Source organism: Scyliorhinus torazame, chromosome 22 (genome assembly GCF_047496885.1).
Source record: "Scyliorhinus torazame isolate Kashiwa2021f chromosome 22, sScyTor2.1, whole genome shotgun sequence".
NCBI classification, from domain to species: Eukaryota; Metazoa; Chordata; class Chondrichthyes; order Carcharhiniformes; family Scyliorhinidae; genus Scyliorhinus; species Scyliorhinus torazame.
This window is the reverse complement of record NC_092728.1, coordinates 46,792,415-46,813,086: the sequence shown is the minus strand read 5'-3', so window position 1 is coordinate 46,813,086 and position 20,672 is coordinate 46,792,415. Positions and strand designations below refer to the sequence as shown.

General features: G+C 49.6%; 1 protein-coding gene across 1 annotated transcript in view; it reads right to left on the bottom strand.

The window, feature by feature from the left end:
- The window catches only part of wdr31 (WD repeat domain 31), a 67,819-nt gene that overhangs the window by 11,106 nt on the left and 36,041 nt on the right, over positions 1-20,672 (bottom strand). The window contains 1 exon segment of the mRNA XM_072488160.1: positions 10,954-11,095. Coding sequence (XP_072344261.1) covers positions 10,954-11,095 — 142 coding nt within the window.

The following is a 20,672-nucleotide window of genomic DNA, read 5'->3' as shown; positions in this document are numbered from 1 at the left end:
GACCGCTCATGTTCGAGAACGGGCAGGGTGCCAGCAATGGCAAAGGAGCTGAAAGGGTTTATGGAGCAGATGAGGGGGGGGATCCAATAAGATTTAGGCAGCCGTGGTGAAGGAATTTTCTTTTTACTCCCACGTCCATAAGGTGTATTCCCGGATAGATTTCTTTGTCTTGGGTAGGGCCCTATTGGTGGACACGGGGTACTCGGTGATTATGATCTCGGATCATGCTTCGCACTGGGTGGACCTGCAGGTTAGTATGGATAGCAAGCAGTGCTTGCAATGGAGGTTGGATGTAGGGCAATTGGCGGACGAAGCAGTGTGCGAGAGGCTGAGGAAGTGCATGCTGAACTACCTGCAGGTAAACGATATGGGGGAGGTCTCAACAGCGGTGGTCTGGGAAGCGCTGAAGGCAGTGGTGAGAGGAGAGCTGATCTCTATCCGGGCTCACAGGGACAGGACGGATAGGGCAGAAACGGACCGACTGGTAAAGGAGATTCTACGAGTTGATAGGAGGTATGCGGAGGCTCCAGAGGCAGGGCTTTTAAGGGAACGCCGGAGGTTACAGGGGAATTTGGTTTGTTAACCACCGGGAGGGCAGTGGAACAGTTCAGAAAGGCGAAGGGGACGATTTACGAGCACAGCGAGAAGGCCAGCAGGATGCTTGCACAGCAGCTCAGAAAGAGGGAGGCACCTAGAGAAATAGGGAAAGTTATTGACGGGGATGGAAACCTAGTTGGGGACTTGGCGGGGGTGAGCAAGGCCTTTCATAGCAGGTTGTATAGGTCGGAACCCCCTGCGGGGCCGGAGGGGATGAGGCACTTCTTGGGTGGGCTGACTTTCCCAAAGGTGGATGGGGAGCTGGTAGAAGGGCTGGGGGCCCAGATCGGGCTGGAGGAGATAGTGGAGGTTTGAAGGCCATGCAGTCGGGTAAGGCCCCGGGAACTGACGGCTACCCAGCCGAGTTCTATAAAAAGTTCTCTGGAATATTGGGGCCGGTGCTGATGAAGGTCTTTAACGATGCTAAAGGCAGAAGGGCTCTGCCCCAGACGATGTCACAGGCCATGATCTCGCTCATTCTGAAAAGGGACAAGGACCCGGAGCTGTGTGGGTCTTACAGGCCGACTTCCTTGCTGAACGTAGATGCCAAACTTCTGGCCAAAATCCTGTCCTACAGGATTGAGGACTGTGTACCGCGCATTATAGTGGAGGATCAGACGGGGTTCGTGAAGGGCAGGCAGTTGGTGGCCAATGTAAGAAGGCTGCTAAACGTGACCATGATGCGCCCTGAAGGTAGGGAGGTTGAGGTAGTGGTCGCGATGGATGCGGAGAAAGCCTTTGACTGGGTTGAGTGGGATTATTTGTGGGAGGTGCTGGAGCGGTTCGGGTTTGGGAGGCCCCCTCTCCCCACTGCTGTTTGCGCTGGCAATAGAGCCGTTGGCAATTGATCTGAGGGCCTTAAGGGGCTGGTTCGGGGGGGCGGTGGAGCATAGAGTTTCGCTGTATACGGATGACCTACTGTTGTATGTCTCAGACCCAATGGAGGGGATGGAAGAAATTATGGGAATTTTAGGGGAATTCGGACGGTTTTCGGGGTATAATATGGGGAAGAGCGAGACCCCAGGCGAGGGAGTCAGGAGAGGCAACTGGGGGAACTGCCGTTCAGAGTGGTAGGGGACAGTTTCAGGTACCTGGGTATCCAAGTGGCGCGGGATTGGGACCGGCTACATAAACTGAACTTGGCCCGGTTGGTGGATCAGATGAAGGAGGATTTCCGGAGATGGGATGCGCTCCCGTTGTCTCTAGCGGGCAGAGTTCAATCGGTAAAAATGACGGTCCTCCCGAGATTCCTATTTGTTTTCCAATGCCTCCCCATCTTCACCCCGCAGTCCTTTTTTAAGCGGATCAATAAGATTATTGTGGGCTGTGTGTGGGGGGGCAATTCCCAGCGAGCAAAGAGGGTAATGCTCGAGCGGAGTCGGAGGGCTGGCGCTACCGAATTTCAGCAATTACTACTGGGCGGCTAACATAACCATGGTGAGAAGGTGGCTGGTGGGGGAGGGGGCGGGGGGCGTGGATGCGCATGGAGGAGGCTTTTTGTAAGGGCACAAGTCTGGGGCATTGGTAACAGCTCCTCTGCCGTTCTCGCCGGCGCGGTACTCCACCAGTCCAGTGGTGGTGGCGGCCCTGAGAGTCTGGGGGCAGTGGAGGAGACATGTGGGAGCAGAGGGGGCATCGGTGTGGTCCCCAATCTGTGATAATCACCGGTTTTCCCCGTGGAGGATGGATGGGGGGGTTCTGAACTTGGCGGAGAGCGGTGATTGAGAGGATGGGGGACCTATTTATCGAAGGAAGCTTCCCGAGTATGAGGGCGCTGGAGGAGAAGTTTGCATTGGCAGGGGGTAATGAATTTCGATATTTACAGGTGTGGGATTTTCAGCGGAGGCAGGTACCAACTTTCCCACTCCTGCCGCTAAGGGGAATTCAGGATAGAGTGGTGGCTAGAGGATGGATAGGCGAGGGGAGCATCTCGGACATATATAAAGATCTTATGGGTTCGGAGGAGTCGCAGACAGAGGAACTGAAGCAAAAGTGGGAGGAGGAGCTTGGGGGAGGGATAGAGGAGGGCCTCTGGGCGGACGCGTTGGGGAGGGTCAACGCGACCGCAACGTGTGCCAGGCTCAGCCTGATCCAATTTAAGGTCATTCACCGGGCTCACATGACAGTGGCCCGGATGAGCAGATTCTTTGGGGTGGAGGATAGGTGTGCGAAGTGTGCAGGCGGGCCAGCGAGCCATGTCCATATGTTCTGGGCATGTCCAAAACTGAGGGGATTTTGGCAGGGGTTTGCCGACACCATGTCCACGGTATTAAATACGAGGGTGGCAATGAGTCCAGAGGTGGCGATTTTTGGGGTGTCGCAGGATCCGGGAATCCAGGAGGAGAAAGAGGCAGATATTCTGGCCATTGCTTCCCTGGTAGCCCGGAGGCGCATACTACTAGCATGGAGGGACTCAAAGCCCCTGAAATTGGAGACCTGGCTTTCGGGCATGGCTGGCATCCTCTGCCTGGAGAAAATTAAGTTCGCCATGAGAGGGTCTCTGTTAGGGTTCGCCCGGAGGTGGCAACCATTCGTCGCCTTCCTCGCAGATAATTAATCGTCAGCAGAAGGTGGCGGGGGGGGGGGGTTTCGGTTACCATAGAATAGGGGGGTAAACAATGATAGGACCTGTAGGAAGGGGAGGTGGTATTTGCACTATTTTCCTTGTTTTGTACATTGTTGATTTTGTTGCTGTTATAATGCCAAAGAAATACCTCAATAAAATGTTTATTAAAAAAAAAATAACAAGTGCAGGTGGGAGATATCTTTAGTTCAAGCAATTGCTTGAATTACAACAGAAAGACTCAGAGATGGGGGGCACAGTGGCGCAATGCTTAGCACTGCTGCCTCATGGTGCTGAGGACCCAGGTTCGATCCAGTGTGGAGTTTATGCATCCCTGTGTCTGCATGGGTCTCATCCCCACAACCCAAAAAGATGGGCAGGGTAGGTGAATTGGCCACGCCAAATTTCTCCCTTAATTGGAAAAAAAGAATTGGATACTTTAAATTTATATCTAAAAAAAGAAAGATTGAGAGACAAAGCAGATTTATCAGAAAGCATATACAGAAATGGAATCGGAGTGCATATCAGAGTGTTATTACATTAGAAATAATCTACCAATGAGAACATGGAGACTGTTACCTATCCAAGCAGATGAGAAATAGGCAGACATTTATCAAGTGATATTACCGGTGAGTTTTAGAAAGGAGGTTTTGCGGGTAGCGCATGTCGTTCCAGTAGGGGGGCATTAGGAGTAAGGAAAATTCAAGCAAAAATACAAAAGTATTTTTATTGGCCTGGACTGCATAAGGATGTCGTTGAATTTTGCCAAACTCGGTTAAAATAGGTTAAAAATGGCCTTAATAAAAACAAACCAAACACGGGTTCATTTCTAGAAGGATAAAAGTTGGAATACTATATAGTTTAATGTACTGGAGATAGAATATAGAACATAGAAAAATACAGCACAGAACAGGCCCTTTGGCCCACGATGTTGTGCCGAACCTTTGTCCTAGATTAATCATAGAATTTACAGTGCAGGAGGCCATTCGGCCCATCGAGCCTGCACCGGCCCTTGGAAAGAGCACCCCACCCAAGGTCAACACCTCCACCCTATCCCCATAACCCAGCAAACCACCCAACACTAAGGGCAATTTTGGACATTAATGGCAATTTTGGACACTAATGGCAATTTATCATGGCCAATCCACCTAACCTGCACATCTTTGGACTGTGGGAGGAAACCGGAGCAGCCGGAGGAAACCCACGCACACACGGGGAGGATGTGCAGACTCCGCACAGACAGTGACCCAAGCCGGAATCGAACCTGGGACCCTGGAGCTGTGAAGCAATTGTGCTATCCACAATGCTACCGTGCTGCCCTCAAGAACAAATTAATCTACACTATATAATTCTACCGTGATCCATGTACCTATCCAATAGCCGCTTGAAGGTCCCTAATGTTTCCGACTCAACTACTTCCACAGGCAGTGCATTCCATGCCCCCACTACTCTCTGGGTAAAGAACCTACGTCTGACATCCCCCCTATATCTTCCACCATTCACCTTAAATTTATATCCCCTAGTAATGGTTTGTTCCACCCGGGGAAAAAGTCTCTGACTGTCTACTCTATCTATTCCCCTGATCATCTTATAAACCTCTATCAAGTCGCCCCTCATCCTTCTCCATTCGAATGAGAAAAGGCCTAGCACCCTCAACCTTTCCTCGTAAGACCTACTCTCCATTCCAGGCAACATCCTGGTAAATCTCCTTTGCACCTTTTCCAAAGCTTCAACATCCTTCCTAAAATGAGGTGACCAGAACTGTACACTGTACTCCAAATATGGCCTTACCAAGGTTTTGTACAGCTGCATCATCACCTCACGGCTCTTAAATTCAATCCCTCTGTTAATGAACGCCAGCACACCATAGGCCTTCTTCACAGCTCTATCCACTTGAGTGGCAACTTTCAAAGATGTATGAACATAGACCCCAGAATCTCTCTGCTCCTCCACATTGCCAAGAACCCTACCGTTAACCCTGTATTCTGCATTCATATTTGTCCTTCCAAAATGGACAACCTCACACTTTTCAGGATTAAACTCCATCTGCCACTTCTCAGCCCAGCTCTGCATCCTATCTATGTCTCTTTGCAGCCGACAACAGCCCTCCTCACTATCCACAACTCCACCAATCTTCTTATCATCTGCAAATTTACTGACCCACCCTTCAACTCCCTCATCCAAGTCATTAATGAAAATCACAAACAGCAGAGGACCCAGAACTGATCCCTGCGGTACGCCACTGGTAACTGGGATCCAGGCTGAATATTTGCCATCCACCACCACTCTCTGACTTCTATCGGTTAGCCAGTTCGTTATCCAACTGGCCAAATTTCCCACTATCCCATACCTCTTTACTTTCTGCATAAGCCTACCATGGGGAACCTTATCAAATGCCTTACTAAAATCTATGTACACTACATCCACTGTTTTACCTTCATCCACGTGCTTGGTCACCTCCTCAAAGAATTCAATAAGACTTGTAAGGCAAGACCTATCCCTCACAAATCCATGCTGACTATCCCTAATCATGCAGTGTCTTTCCAGATGCTCAGAAATCTTATCCCTCAGTACGCTTTCCATTACTTTGCCTGCCACCGAAGTAAGACTAACTGGCCTGTAATTCCCAGGGTTATCCCTATTCCCTTTTTTGAACAGGGGCACAACATTCGCCACTCTCCAATCCCCTGGTACCACCCCTGTTGACAGTGAGGACGAAAAGATCATTGCCAACGGCTCTGCAATTTCATCTCTTGCTTCCCATAGAATCCTTGGATATATCCCGTCAGGCCCGGGTGGCTTGTCTATCCTCAAGTTTTTCAAAATGCCCAACACATCTTCCTCCCTAACAAGTATTTCCTCGAGCTTACCAGTCTGTTTCAGACTGTCCTCTCCAACAATATGGCCCCTCTCATTTGTAAATACTGAAGAAAAGTACTCGTTCAAGACCTCTCCTATCTCTTCAGACTCAATACACAATCTCCCACTACTATCCTTGATCGGACCTACCCTCGCTCTAGTCATTCTCATATTTCTCACATATGTGTAAAAGGCCTTGGGGTTTTCCTTGATCCTACCTGCCAAAGATTGTTCATGCCCTCTCTTAGCACTCCTAATCCCTTTCTTCAGTTCCCCCCTGGCTATCTTGTATCCCTCCAGCGCCCTGTCTGAACCTTGTTTCCTCAGCCTTACACAAGTCTCGTTCTTCCTCTTAACAAGACATTCAACCTCTCTTGTCAACCATGGTTCCCTCACTCGACCATCTCTTCCCTGCCTGACAGGGACATACATATCAAGGACACGTAGTACCTGTTCCTTGAACAAGTTCCACATTTCACTTGTGTCCTTCCCTGACAGCCTATGTTCCCAACTTATGCACTTCAATTCTTGTCTGACAACATCGTATTTACCCTTCCCCCAATTGTAAACCTTGCCCTGTTGCACGCACCTATCCCTCTCCATTACTAAAGTGAAAGTCACAGAATTGTGGTCACTATCTCCAAAATGCTCCCCCACTAACAAATCTATCACTTGCCCTGGTTCATTATCAAGTACCAAATCCAATAGGGCCTCCCCTCTGGTCGGACAATCTACATACTGTGTTAGAAAAGCTTCCTGGACACACTGCACAAACACCACCCCATCCAAACTATTTGATCTAAAGAGTTTCCACTCAATGTTTGGGAAGTTGAAGTCACCCATGACTACTACCCTGTGACTTCTGCACCTTTCCAAAATCTGTTTCCCAATCTGTTCCTCCACATCTCTGCTACTAATGGGGGGCCTATAGAAAACCCCTAACAAGGTGACTGCTCCTTTCCTATTTCTGACTTCAACCCATACTACCTCAGTAGGTAGATACTCCTCGAACTGCCTTTCTGCAGCTGTTATACTGTCTCTAATGAACAATGCCACCCCCCCCCCCCCCACCCAACCTCTTTTACCACCCTCCCGAATCTTATTGAAACACCTATAACCAGGGACCTCCAACAACCATTTCTGCCCCTTTACTATCCAAGTTTCCGTGATGGCCACCACATCGTAGTCCCAAGTACCGATCCATGCCTTAAGTTCACCCACCTTATTCCTGATGCTTCTTGCGTTGAAGTAGACACACTTCAACCCACCTCCATGCCTGCAAGTACTCTCCTTTGTCAGTGTTCCCTTCCCCACTGCCTCACTACACGCTTTGGCGTCCTGAATATCGGCTTAGTTGCTGGACTACAAATCCGGTTCCCATTCCCCTGCCAAATTAGTTTTAACCCTCCCGAAGAGTACTAGAAAACCTCCCCCCAGGATATTGGTGCCCCTCTGGTTCAGATGCAACCCGTCCTGCTTGTACAGGTCCCACCTTCCCCAGAATGCGCTCCAATTATCCAAATACCTGAAGCCCTCCCTCCTACACCATTCCTGCAGCCACGTGTTCAACTGCACTCTCTCCCTATTCCTAGCCTCGCTATCACGTGGCACCGGCAACAAACCAGAGATGACAACTCTGTCTGTCCTGGCTTTTAACTTCCAGCCCAACTCCCTAAACTTGTTTATTACCTCCACATCCCTTTTCCTACCTACGTCGTTGGTACCAATGTGCACCACGACTTCTGGCTGCTCCCCCTCCCACTTAAGGATCCTGAAGACACGATCCGAGACATCCCTAGCCCTGGCACCCGGGAGGCAACATACTTTCCGGGAGTCTTGCTCGCGACCACAGAATCTCCTATCTATTCCCCTAACCATTGAATCTCCTATTACTATTGCTTTTCCATTCTCCCCCAGTAGGTCATCCCCCCCCCAACAGCATCCAAAATGGTATACTTGTTGTGAAGGGGAACGGCCACGAGGGATCCCTGCACTGTCTGCCAGTTTGTTTTCTTTCCCCTGACTGTAACCCAGCTACTCTTGTCCTGTACCGTGGGTGTGATTACCTCCCTGTAACTCTTCTCTAAAACCCCCTCTGCCTCCCGAAGTTCATCCAGCTCCAGTTCCAGTTCCCTAACACGGTCTCTGAGGAGCTGGAAATGGGTACAAAATATTCATAAAGTTGTAGGAAGACTGAGAGGACACAAGAAAGACTGACCATAACTTCTGCCAGTGCTGCAGAAAGTGGCTGGTGGGGCTCATTTCTTTAGATAATGAGATTTAGTGGTCTCTGAATGGTGGCATAAGAGATCTTTACGATAATAAAAGGGTATATTAGGCTATTTGTACAGAAAACGTTTCCACTTGAGCAGGATCCCTCAGATTGCCACTAATAAATCCAGTCGGGAATTCAGGAGAAAGTCCTTTATTCAGAGAGTGTTAAAAAAAAAATGTGGAATGCATTGAAGCCAGTACCATAGATGCATTAATGAAATGAAATGAAAATCACTTATTGTCACAAGTAGGCTTCAAATGAAGTTACTGTGAAAAGCCCCCAGTCGCCACATTCCGGCGCCTGTTCGGGGAGGCTGGTACGGGAATTGAACCGTGCTCCTGGCCTGCCTTGGTCTGCTTAAAAAGCCAGCGATTTAGCCCAGTGTGCTAAACCACAGGGGATGCTACATAAACACGAAGGAGAAAATAGGCGGCTATGTTAATAGAGTTAGAGGAAAAGGGGAATGAGAGGAGGTTGGTCTGGAGCAGAAATGCCAACATCAACCTATTAGGCTGAATATTAATGCTTTAAGCCGATGTAACTTGGATGTCAAGCACACATGGCCACAGTTCCTGACCAAATCTGTGCTGTGCAGTCAACAGCTCAGAAGATGTTATTTTCACACAAACAGGTTTTTTTAATTGAAGATAAACTTTCTGCCCGAACATGTGCTGACGAGGAAAATTTGGGCATCCTTAGATAGAAGAGGGTATACTTAACTATTTGAAAAAACAACATTACTGGAGAAGTTGAATTCTTCAATTTCAGACTATGGAATTGCAATGTGTAACAGTAACAAGTAGCAATAATAGTAGATACAATAATAATAACTAATAGTAACAAGCATACAGTGTGTCTTGGAGTAGCCAGTTTTCAGCAGAGAAACTGCATCTGTTGCAATTCAAGGTCTATTCTACAATGTGTAACACGGTACCATTGTGATGGCCCCAGTAAGTTTGCTGATAGCAAAAGGGAGATGATTTAATGGCTACACCATGAGATATCGGACCACCACTATCACTAGTTGCAAAACAACATATCTGCCGTTGTAATGATTGGATAGTTTAATTTAGCATGTGAACCTTTAATGTGATTGGTTAAGTATTCTCACATACTATGCACGATGTAACCCTAATCAATAGTCATGATTGGACATAGATAACTAGTAACAAATGATTGGTATATGCTAATTTCTTGTAATCGAATCTCAGAGTCTGTACCATTCTTGAATCTGGGCTTTTTGGTGTCCTATGTAGCCATCTGGGATGGTCACTTACAAAGGATCCTGGGAAATATGGCCACCTGCAAAGGACCATGGGAAATATGGTCAACCCAGGACTCAGACACTTATGTATATTGGCAACTCAGATAACTAGACGCTATAGAAACCCCCAGCTACTTTGCATTCTAATGGCCCATTTCCCCAGAACAAAAGACCTGTACTCAGGTAACAGATACAGAAACAGACTCATCGGCGCCACTCCCTTTGCTCAGGTAGCCCAAAAAGCCAAAGTCAATGACCGCTCAGGACACGCCCCGCCCCTTTACTGGCCAAAATCGAAGGCAGTAATCGAAGCCTGCCGAATTATTGGGTCCAAAGCTAAGGACCGCCCAAAAGAGCACAAAACCCCAGAAGGATAAAGAGAGACACTGCCATGTGTTCAGTCTCTCTTGGCCCCAGCACTCGGTCTCTCTTGGCCCCAACCTCCACCTAAAACCAAGTGCAGCATCATGACTAGAAGACAAGTTCAAGACTAACGATCGCTACCAGACGGATGAGCCCAGCAGAAATGAAGTCACTTCTCCAGACCCAGCCACGTAAGATCTGAACAACGGTCTTGTTCCTCTGCATAAAGCCAGGTGCCTGAAGTTAAGTAGAGGTTGTTGTAGTGTTAGATGTAATTTAGCTTGGAGTGTTTTATGTTGCATGTCGAAGTAATTCTTGTGTGTAAATAAACTATCATTGAACTTGAACTAACTAACTGATTGTTTGGTCTTTGATCGATATCCTGTAAAACCTTGTGGTGGTATCATTTGATACCTGGCGACTCTGAAAAGCAATATCATCATTAATAACTGTCATCAGTATCCAGTTAAAAGAGCAACATTATTGGTGTCTCTGGAGTCGATTGGCAACACCTAATTAGATTGCCGAGAGCCCGGACTATAGCCTGTAAATAAAGACTAGATTTTAACAAGGTCGGCACGGTGGCATAGTGATTAATACAGTTGCTTCACAGCTCCAGAGTCCCAGGTTCGATTCCCAGCTTGGGTCACTGTCTGTGCGGAGTCTGCACATTCTCCCGTGTCTGCATGGGTTTCCTCCGGGTGCTCCGGTTTCCTCCCACGGTCCAAAGATGTGTAGATTAGGTGGATTGGCCATGCTAAATTGCCCTTAGTGTCCAGAAAGCTGAGGTGGGGTTACGGGGATAGGGTGCAGGTGTGGGCTTGGGTAGGGTGCTCTTTCCAAGGGCCGGTGCAGACTCGATGGGCTGAATGGCCTCCTTTTGCACTGTAAATTCTATGATAACTCCAGGAGTCTTCAACTAATCTCTCATGAGAGGGTGGGTGAATTACACTACAGTTCAATAGCTGTATAATTTTTTTTCCCCCTCAACATGTGCATTCTTTAAATGGGACTAAAATGGGGGTTACATACTGTGGCCTCGCAGCCTTCTCCACTAAAACCGTTGCTGCAGGTGATGCAATATCGGCCATCAGGACTGGCGTCACAGTGTGTTTGGATGTGCTGCCTTATTGGGAAAGTGTGGGCCACCTGGAGCTCGCGGCTATCCCAGATCCTGTTAAGAGAATAAAACAACAACGGCAAGGAAGCCATTAAATGGACATTTCTGGCTCTTTTTGAACCATGCTAGTGATTGTATCAGCTCTCATTGGTCACTTTCACGGTCAAGTTTTAAAATATAATTTAGGGGTGTGAGCATCGCTGGCTGGGCCAGCATTTATTCCACATTCCTAACTGTTCTCCCTCCATTTCAGAGGGCATTTGATAGTCAACCACATTGCTGTGAATCTGGGGTCACATGTAGGCCAGACCAGGTAATGATGACTGATTTCTTTCCCCCAAGGACATTAGTAAACCAGATAGGTTTCCACGACAATCGACAATGGTTACATGGTCGCCGAGGACCCTGGTTCGATCCCATCCCCGGGTCACTATCCGTATGGAGTTTGCACATTCTCACCCTGTTTGCCTGGGTCTCACCCCCATCCAAAGATGTGCCCCTTAATTGGGGGAAAAAAATGAATTGGGTACTTAAATTTTAAAAAAAGATAATGGTTTTAAGGTCATCATTAGACTTTTAATCCATTTTTTTTTACTGATTTCAAATTTTACCATCTGCTGTGGTGGGATTTGAACCCAGGTTAGCAACAATACCACCAATCCCCTAAGTTGCAATTTCCATTTCTGTTAAGATGTATCAATTCTTACCTTGAGATCTAACTGACATTAAATGAACAGCAAACCCTACCACCTAATCAGCTTTAGCTACTAGATTTATTTTAATACACTATATCTCAATCCAGCCGTCAATGATTAAATGCCACACCAGAGATCATTAAAATTTGACAAAATATAAACAGGCAAATTACTGAGAGCTGTATATTTACAGTAGGCGAGTTGGCAAAATAATAAAACGAACTGAGCCAACACTTTGCAAATACATTAAACAAGAGAGGGAGTCGAATTAAATTGAAATAATTGTGGAAATTAAAGCTGACTTCTTCAAGACTTTCAAATTGTCCCTGGCCTTTTCTGAGATTTTTATATTGATTTTGAAATCCAGACACTCAGCCTTTTATATCCCAGGAAAGCATAACTGGAATCTCCCAGGCACAACAGTAACATTTTCAAAAAGCTACCGTTGGTCGCATACAAACTATTTAATTTGTATTTATTTTTCTGTCTGACTGATAAACTTGTAACATGCTGAAATAAGCTTGGGACATAGAGCTGAACTGTAGTTGTTTTTTAAATCCTGCTTAGGTACCGCAACCGAGCAATAAATCTGGATAAAAGTACCTAATTTCTGCCACAGCCCAGCAGCTTATCCACCTACTGCAAAACAGGTAGTTATTAAATACAAAGATGGCCTATCACCAAGTTTTAAAAATGTCTCAAAAAAGATTTTGCAACATGTGTCACTCAAGAGTGTGTAATTGAAACCAGCCAACGCTAGCATGTATGCAACTCCCTCCAATTTTCAGTTACTTATGCTGGGCAAACAGTGTCACTTCATGAACGACACAAATAGGACAGACAAATTGCCGCACACTGCCGCAGTACACAGGGAAGCCGGCCGTTGTCACTGCACCATCGCATTTCTGCAGAGCCTTCAAAACATTCCTGGAATAACCCCACATTCCCCTTCCCAGAATAAAATATCCCGCATTCTCTGTCAAATTAGCCTCAATTTCATCTGCTAGGATCCCTGACAAATAGACGTATCCTCAATTTAGCCATGTTCCTTTCCTCAAATGAGAAACAACCTACCTCTTTAACCTAATTCCCCACGGGTTTCCTTTGTTACATTCAGATAGCTAAATGGTTATCCTAACTAAAGTTAATCCAGCTTTTTAGTGTCAAATTGAAAATCTCCACTAATCCAGATCTTTAATGAGGTTACCAGCACTCAGTGCCTAAATCACAAGTTTCAGAACTAAGCAGCAGGCTGAGGAACTTAAAAATAAGGATGTAAAACTGCTGCTCAGATCTTATTATTCCATGTCCACTCTTTACGTGGGCAGCCAGGGCTCACTCGTAACTAAGCAGTAAACCTGACCTATAGAAAAGGTAGATGATAATGTCAAAGACAACACTGAGGATAATGGGATGTTGTACAGTTAACAGCTGGAGCTCAGCATAACAGGCTTGTCAAGATAGAATGGGGGGGGGGGGGGGAATATATTATATTAAGACAAGTGCCTGACCTGTAAAAATAACCTATCCTAACTACCTCAACTACACTTCATGCCATTGTTGTATCGTTATTTAATGCAACAATTTATTTTGCAAGGATTTGAAATTATTTAATTAATTTAGGCACAGTCTAACTACTGCGGTTGATCTCAGTTGAGGTTTGCCTTTGATAATAATAATTCTTATTAGTGTCACAAGTAGGTTTACATTAACACTGCAATGAAGTTACTGAGAAAATCCCCTAGTTGACTTCCGGTGATGGCGATGTGCTGAGCGGATGTGCATCAGGTGGCTCTCCTCCCAGTTGGACCCAACATAGTCAATTGGAAATTTCAGCCTAAAAAGCCCACCAAACCCCACCCGAATACAAAGGGCACAGGAGACGAACATGCCTGGCAACAATAGACCGAGGGGACGGCGAGATATCAAGAACAGCAGCGAAGAAAATGGGTAGGAACAGCGGGCGAGCAGACAGGCGGCCCCACGAGGCAAGGCGGCGGAGACTCAGGTGAACCAGGAGGGGGAAAGGCCGGCGAACCGAACAGCAGAGCAGGAGCAGGACCCGATGCCACCCCCCCCCTTCCCCCCGCACAGGGGGACGAATGGAAGAATGTGCTAAAAAAGGAGCTGAACGCCATGAAAGAAGCGATCAGGATGAAGCTCGACATGATGATGAAGGAGGTGATGTCGGAGGCGACAAACACCATGCAGCGCACCATAGAAGGCCTGGGACAGAAGGTGGAGGCACAGGGAACAACAATCCTGGATCTGGAGAAAGCAGCTACAGACCAGAGTGACAGGATTGTAGCTCTGGACCCGAAGTGAGAAGGTTGGTGGCGGCCCAGGGGAACCTAAAAGGGAAAGTGGAGGACTAGGAAAACAGGTCCAGACGGTAAAACATCCAAATAGTGGGTCTGCCAGAGGGGATAGAGGGAAGAGATCCAACGGGCTACATCGCCCAGATGCTGGGCAAGCTAGTGGGGAGGGAGGACTTTCCAAACCCCCCAGAAATGGTCAGGGAACACAGGTTGCTTCGGCCCAAGCCCAAAACCTGGGAGCAGCCCAGAGCGATAATAGTGAAGCTGCACCGGTTCCAAGACTGAGAAAAGACCTTAAGGTGGGCCCGCCAGACAAAATCATGCTCGTGGGAAGGGCATAGAATAGGGTGTACCAAGACATTGGGGCAGACCTGGCAAAAAAAAGAGGGCCGAGTTTAATAGAGCGAAATCAGTGCTCTATAAAAGTGGGGTACCATTTGGAATGTCTCCCTGCCAAACTCTGGGTGACATTCAAGGGCAAGGAACTGTACTTCAACACCCCAGGGGAGGCGAATGAGTTTGCTAAAACGAACAACTTGGAGGGAGAGCAATCACGGCAGCGATGAAAGCTGCAGGGGCAGAAAAAGAAAGAAATGGAGAGCGGAGGACAGACCGCAAACAGAGACAATAATATCACAAGCTGACGTGTATAGCTCCCACTCGGTCATCGCACTACTGAGGCAATTGCAGACTCAGCATCTTACCGCAGCTCATCAGAATAGGTATGAGATATACCTTTTGAACAATCCACGTCTGACATTTAAACACTGTACCACTATCAATCCAGCCTGTTTTCTTAGTGGTCCCCCTGTTCATGAAGACGCACCTGGCCACGACTGTTTAGCCTTGATTCAGGAAACTACCACAATGAGGGACGATTTGAGTGATATTTCGTCAGAACAACCTGACATGATTATGTGTGGTCAAATATCCCACCGGGGATTAGTTAATGACCTACTACAGGCCCTTCTTATGCCCGCGCAGATTTCCGTCATTAAATGCGCTGCCCACGTTCCGGGTCGCGGCAATGCGGAGCTAAGCCGCGCGAGTCGGCAGCTCCCGCAGAAGCGGACTTTTGGGCCCGCTAACGGAGCCCCAACGGACCTGTAAAAAAAAAAAAAGCCCCGTGGGGAAGAACGGAAGAAGTCCCCTACAGACCTGCATGGACCGGACCCGCAGTGAAACGGCGAGGAAAGCGGCCCTGGAGCAGCGGGAGAAGAGAGAAGAAAAAAACAAAATGGCGGCGCCCAAGGACAGAGAGGAGATGAAAGAGTTCATCAAGTGCTGCTTCGAGGAGCTGCGTAAGGAGATGGTGGCGCCTATACTGGCAATGGTGGAAAAACTTGGAGCAACCCAGAAAGCCCAAGGTGAAGATTCAGGAGATCCAGGAAAAAGTGAGTGAGAACGACGACGAGCTCATGGGCCTGGCGGAGAGAGTGGAGCGGCACAAGGCGCTGCACAGGACGTGGGCGGGAAGACTCGAAGACCTGGAGAACAGATCAAGGAGAAACAACTTGAGGATCCTGGGTCTCCCAGAAGGAATGGAGGGGGCCGATGCCGCGGCATATGCGGGCACAATGATTGAGACGCTGATGGGTGTGGAGGCCCGCCCGAGATTGCTGGAGCTGGATGGGGCGCACAGAGTGCTAGCGAGGAAGCCCAAGGCAAAAGAGCCGCCAAGGGCGATGGTGGTGAGATTTCACCGGTTTACGGACAGAGAGAGGGTCCTGAAATGGGCCAAGAAGGAACGGAGCAGTAAGTGGGACAATGCGGAGATCAGAATATATCCAGACTGGAGCGCGGAGGTCGCTAAGCGGAGAGCGGGTTTCAACCGGGCCAAAGCGGTGCTGCACCGGAAAGGAGTGAAATTTGGAATGCTACAGCCAGCGCGACTATGGGTTACACATAATGGCCAACACCACTACTTCGAAACGCCCGAAGAGGCGTGGACATTTATACTAGCTGAACAATTGGACTCTAATTGAGGGTTTGTATGGGAGGGGGGTGTTTGAGGGTTGAAATATGACGGTTGTTGTACATAGGGGGTCAACCACGCGCAGGAAAGGATATATGGGCTGGGGGAGAGGGACAAGGCCATGACAGGAGCTGCGCCTGTCCCTTTGGGAAGCGCAGGGTTGTCTTTCCCGCGCGCGGCAAAAAAGGCGGGAAGGGGAACAAAGGAATGTACATTGATTGGGAGATTCCCACACGGGGGGGTTAAAGGGATGGCGGAGAAAGCCGGGGTCAGCAGGTGTCGGCTGACTTACGGGAGGGATATGGGGGAGCAGAAAAGCTAGACGGGGATCTAGCGGGGGCGGGGGTTGCTGCTGCACTGGCCGAAAGAGAACGGGACACAGAAGAGGTGGCTGGGGCGGGGGTCCCCCAGCTGGGGGACTGGAGAGTGAGGGAGGCGTGGCCAAGGGACTGGCCCAGAAAAGGAGATGGCTAGTCGGCGTGGGGGGGGGTCCCTCCAATCCGGCTGATAACATGGAACGTGAGGGGCCTGAATGGGCCGGTGAAGCGGGCTCGAGTGTTCGCGCACTTGAAGGGACTGAAGGCAGATGTGGCAATGCTCCAAGAGACACAGCTGAAGGTGGCGGACCAGGTCAGGTTAAGAAAGGGATGGGTAGGACAGGTATTTCACTCGGGATTGGACGCAAAAAATAGAGGGGTGGCAATTCTGGTGGGAAAGCATGTGTCATTTGAGGCCAAGACTATCGTAGCGGATAATGGAGGGAGATATGTGATGGTGAGTGGTAGGTTGCAAGGGACGTGGGTGGTGTTGGCAAATGTATACGCCCCGAACTGGGATGATGCTGGATTCATGAAGCGCATGTTGGGGCGCATTCCGGACCTGGAGGTAGGAGGACTAATAATGGGAGGGGACTTCAATACGGTGCTGGACCCAGCACTGGACCGCTCCAGATCAAGGACGGGAAGGAGGCCGGCGGCAGCCAAGGTACTTAGGGGGTTTATGGATCAGATGGGGGGAGTGGACCCATGGAGGTTTGCAAGACCGCAGGCCAGGGAATTTCTCTTTTTTCTCCCACGTGCATAAGGCTTACTCCCGGATAGATTTCTTTGTTCTGGGCAGGGCGCTCCTCCCGAGAGTGGGGGGGACGGAGTATTCGGCCATAGCCGTTTTGGGCCATGCCCCACACTGGGTGGAACTGGAGCTGGGAGAGGAGAGGGACCAACGCCCGCTGTGGCAGCTGGATGTGGGACTGCTGGCCGATGAGGTGGTGTGTGGGAAGGTGAGGGGGTGTATTGAAAGGTACTTGGAGGCCAACGGCAACGGGGAGGTGCGAGTGGGGGTGGTATGGGAGGCGTTGAAGGCGGTGATCAGGGGAGAGCTGATCTCCATCAGGGCTCATAGGGAGAAGATAGAGGGAATGGAAAGGGAGAGGCTAGTGGGGGAGATCTTGCGGGTGGACAGGAGATACGCAGAGGCCCCGGAGGAAAGATTACTTGGGGAAAGGCGACGGCTCCAGACGGAGTTTGACCTGCTGACCACGGGCAAGGCGGAGGCACAGTGGAGGAAGGCGCAAGGGGCGACTTACGAGTACGGGGAAAAGGCTAGTCAGATGCTGGCGCACCAGCTCCGTAAGAGGGCGGCAGCGAGGGAAATAAGGGGAATCAAAGATGGAAGGGGAGCCACGGTTCGAAGTGCAATGGAAATAAATAAGGTATTTAAGGACCTCTATGAAGAGCTGTACAGATCCCAGCCCCCAGGGGGAGAAGGGGGGATAAGGCGATTCCTGGACCAGCTGGGGTTCCCGAGGGTGGAGGAGCAGAAGGCTCCTCCAATTGGGTTGGAGGAGTTGAGTAAGGGTTTGGGGAGCATGCAGGCGGGGAAGGCCCCGGGGCCGGACGGGTTCCCGGTGGAATTCTATAGAAAATATGTGGACCTGCTGGCCCCGCTACTAGTGAGGACCTTCAACGAGGCAAGAGAGGAGGGAACCCTGCCCCAGACAATGTCGGAGGTGACAATCTCCCTGATTCTAAAGCGAGACAAGGATCCACTGCAATGTGAATCGTACAGGCCGATTTCGCTCCTCAATGTGGATGCTAAGCTATTGGCGAAGGTACTGGCCACTAGGATTGAGGACTGTGTCCCGGGGGTGATTCTCGAGGACCAAACGGGATTCGTAAAGGGCAGGCAGTTAAATACCAATATGCGGCAGCTCTTAAACGTGATAACGATGACATCGGAGGAGGGAGAGGCGGAGATAGTGGCAGCTGTGGACGCGGAAAAAGCCTTTGACCGAGTAGAGTGGGAGTACCTCTGGGAGGTATTGCGCAGGTTTGGGTTCGGGGGAGGGTTTATTAGATGGGTTAAGCTCCTTTACAGCGCCCCGGTGGCGAGCGTAGTGACAAACCGGCGGAGGCCGGAGTTGTTTCGGCTGTACCGAGGGACGAGACAGGGGTGCCCCCTGTCCCCCCTGTTGTTTGCATTGGCGATCAAACCCGTGGCCATATCACTTACGGAGTCTCAGAAATGGAGGGGGATAGTCCGCGGGGAGAGGAGCATCGGGTATCGCTATATGCGGATGACCTGCTGCTATACGTGGCGGACTCAATGGAGGGGATGGTGGAGGTCATGCAGACTCTGAAGGAGTTTGGAGAGTTCTCGGGCTACAAGCTTAATGTAGAGAAGAGTGAGCTTTTTGTATTACAGGCAGGGGACCAAGAAAGAGGGATAGGGGACCTACCGCTGAGGAGGGCGGAGAGGAGTTTTTGGTATCTGGGGATCCAGATAGCCAGAAGTTGGGGAGCCCTACATAAACTGAATTTGATGAGGGTGGTGGAGCAAATGGAGGAGGATTTTAAAAGATGGGACATGCTCCCGCTCTCGTTGGCGGGTAGGGTGCAGTCGGTCAAAATGGTGGTCCTTCCGAGGTTTTTGTTCATGTTTCAGTGCCTCCCCATCGTGATCACCAAGAGCTTTTTCAAGAGAGTAGGTAGGAGTATCATGGGGTATGTGTGGGAAAATAAGACCCCGAGGGTTCGGAGAGGGTTCTTGGAACGCAACAGGGACCGAGGAGGGTTGGCTTTGCCAAACCTAGAGAGTTACTACTGGGCAGCAAATGTGGCGATGATCCGTAAGTGGGTTATGGAGGGAGAGGGGGCGGCATGGAAGAGGATGGAGATGGCGTCCTGTAAAGGAACGAGCCTGGGGGCGTTGGTAACCGCACCGCTGCCGCTCTCGCCGACAAAATACACCACAAGCCTGGTGGTGCCAGCAACACTAAAGATCTGGGGCCAGTGGAGAAGACACAGGGGTGCAATGGGAGCATCAGTGTGGTCCCCGATCAGGGGTAGCCACCGGTTTGTCCCGGGGAAGATGGACGGGGGGTTCCAAGGCTGGCATCGGGCGGGGATAAGAAGAATGGGGGACCTGTTCATTGACGGGACATTTGCGAGCCTGGTGGCACTGGAGGAGAAATTTGAGTTACCCCCGGGAAATGCATTTAGATATATGCAGGTGAGGGCTTTTGTGAGGCGACAGGTGAGGGAATTTCCGTTGCTCCCGGCACAAGAAGTTCAAGATAGGGTGATCTCCGGGGTATGGGTCGGGGAGGGTAAGGTGTCGGAAATATACCAAGAGATGAAAGAGGGGGAAGCGCTAGTAGAAGAACTGAAAGGTAAATGGGAGGAGGAGCTGGGGGAGGAGATTGAGGAAGGGCTATGGGCCGATGCCCTGGGTAGGGTTAATTCCTCCTCCTCGTGTGCCAGGCTCAGCCTGATACAATTTAAGGTGGTTCACAGAGCGCATTTGACGAGGGCGAGGCTAAGTAGGTTCTTTGGGGTAGAGGATAGATGTGAAAGATGTTCAGGGAGCCCGGCGAACCATGTCCATATGTTTTGGTCATGCCCGGCATTGGAGGGGTTCTGGAGAGGAATGGCGGGAGTAATATCCCAGGTGGTGAAAGTCCGGGTCAAGCCAAGCTGGGGGCTAGCAATATTTGTAGTAATGGATGAGCCGGGAGTGCAGGAGGCGAAAGAGGCCGGAATTCTGGCCTTTGCGTCCCTAGTAGCCCAGCGAAGGGACTTGCTATTGTGAAAGAAGGCGAAGCCCCCTAGCCTGGAGGCCTGGATTAATGACATGGCGGGGTTCATAAAATTGGAGAGAATCAAGTTTGCTCTGAGAGGGTCTGCACAGGGGTTTTACAGGCGGTGGCAACCGTTCCTAGAATATCTCGCGGAGCGTTAGAAGGTCGATCAGCAGCAGCAGCAGCAGCCCTGGGGGGGGTGGGGAGGGGAAGACGAGAGACTGTTTGAGGGGATGGACGAGCGGGAGATAGCATGGAGGGTGGGGGGAAACGGTATGCGTGACCAAGAGCCAGTCTTGCCATGTATATATCTTGCTCAGGGAGAATTTGCGTTATTTTGTTACGGGGGGGGGGGGGGGGGAGATTGTTTGTAAGGGGAAAAAATTGTGTTGTTAAAAAACCTTAATAAAAATATTTTTTTTTAAAAAAAATGCGCTGCCCACACAAACGGTAAGACCCCAGTTGACGTTGGTAATGAACAGGCTGATCGTGCAGCGCGGACAGCCGCACAAATTCAGCAAGTGATGGTGCCTAAAATGTTAGGTCAGACTAAACGTTCTGCAAT